The sequence below is a fragment of the Gekko japonicus genome, unplaced genomic scaffold, assembly GCF_001447785.1.
Source record: "Gekko japonicus isolate JY-2015 unplaced genomic scaffold, Gekko_japonicus_V1.1 scaffold19256, whole genome shotgun sequence".
NCBI lineage: Eukaryota > Metazoa > Chordata > Lepidosauria > Squamata > Gekkonidae > Gekko > Gekko japonicus.
Window position 1 is genome coordinate 1 of NW_015206082.1, and position 1,392 is coordinate 1,392.

Here is a 1,392-nt window from a genome sequence, read left to right on the forward strand (position 1 = left end):
TATCTCACAGATGCTAATTTTCTGCCCCTGACCATTTCTGCTCTACCCTAAGCATTTCTCCTATGTTCTAATCCAGCTAATTACAATGTGCATGGGTACCTCTGCATCCTGAGTCCCTTTTTTGAAACACCCCCACCCACCCTCTGGCGGGGATATAAAGACTGAGAGATCTCCACTCTGAATCGAATATGACGAAGGGAACCTTGAGTCTGAAAGCTTTTACCTGAAAAACCTTGCTAGTCTTTAGGTGCTCCTGGGCTCAACATTAGGCGTTTGTGTAAAGTGTCATATCATCACACCAGGCATCCCTTTCTTTCTGCAGGAGACGTGCGGCAGTCAGCAAATGGAGCAGAAGAACATCGACTGATGGAAAAAGAGGATACATATTCAGGCGTGACAGAGAAGTTTGAATATTTGGATGCACCAAGGAAGGAGAAGGGAAAACACCCCCCTAAAGGGAGGAATAATTCCGGTCTTTTGCAGGGGGGTGACTCGCTACAGCAAGATACATGTCAAGGAGACAACAGGGAGGAGTGCACTGCAAGCAAGAAAAGTTCCACTGACATATCAGTTATTAATATTCACCAAAGGATGTGTAACAGAAAGAAAAGATATAAATGCCAGGAATGTGGAAAAAGTTTCAGGCAGAGAGCGCACCTTACTTCCCATCGAAGAATTCACACAGGGGAGAAACCATATACATGCCTGGAGTGTGGGGAAAGCTTCAGTCACAGTTCCCATCTTACTTCCCATCGAAGAACTCACACAGGGGTGAAACCATACAAATGCCTGGAATGTGGGAAAAGCTTTGGTCGGAAGAACACTCTTATCTCCCATGAAAGTATTCATGCAGGGGAGAACCGATATAAATGCTTGGAGTGTGGAAAAAGTTTTGGAAGAAAAAATACTCTCATCATCCATCAAAGAATTCACACCAGGGGAAAACCATACAAATGCCTGGAATGTGGGAAAAGCTTTGGTCGGAAGAACACTCTTATCTCCCATGAAAGTATTCATGCAGGGGAGAACCGATATAAATGCTTGGAGTGTGGAAAAAGTTTTGGAAGAAAACATAATCTCATTGTCCATCAAAGAATTCACACCAGGGGAAAACCTTACAAATGCTTGGAGTGTGGGAAAAGCTTTGGTTACAGTAAGACTCTTGCTTCCCATCAAAGAATTCACACGGGGGAGAAACCATACAAATGCCTGGATTGCGGGAAAAGCTTCAGCTGGAATGGCAGTCTTACTTCTCATAAAAGAATTCACACAGGGGTGAAACCATACAAATGCCTGGAGTGTGGGAAAAGCTTCAGTTGGAGAAACACTCTTAACTCCCATCAAAGTATTCATGCAGGGGAGGACCTATATAAATGCTTGGAGTGTGGAAAA

At 43.9% G+C, this 1,392-nt stretch overlaps 1 protein-coding gene across 1 annotated transcript; it reads left to right on the plus strand.

Moving 5' to 3' along the window:
- Positions 1–322: 322 nt before the first annotated feature.
- LOC107125079 (zinc finger protein 852-like) lies at positions 323–1,345 on the plus strand (the record flags this gene model as incomplete). Its single annotated transcript, XM_015428545.1, has 1 exon — positions 323–1,345. A coding segment is annotated over one exon (1,023 nt), but the record flags the coding sequence as incomplete, so codon positions are not given.
- Between the last annotated feature and the right edge of the window lie 47 nt (positions 1,346–1,392).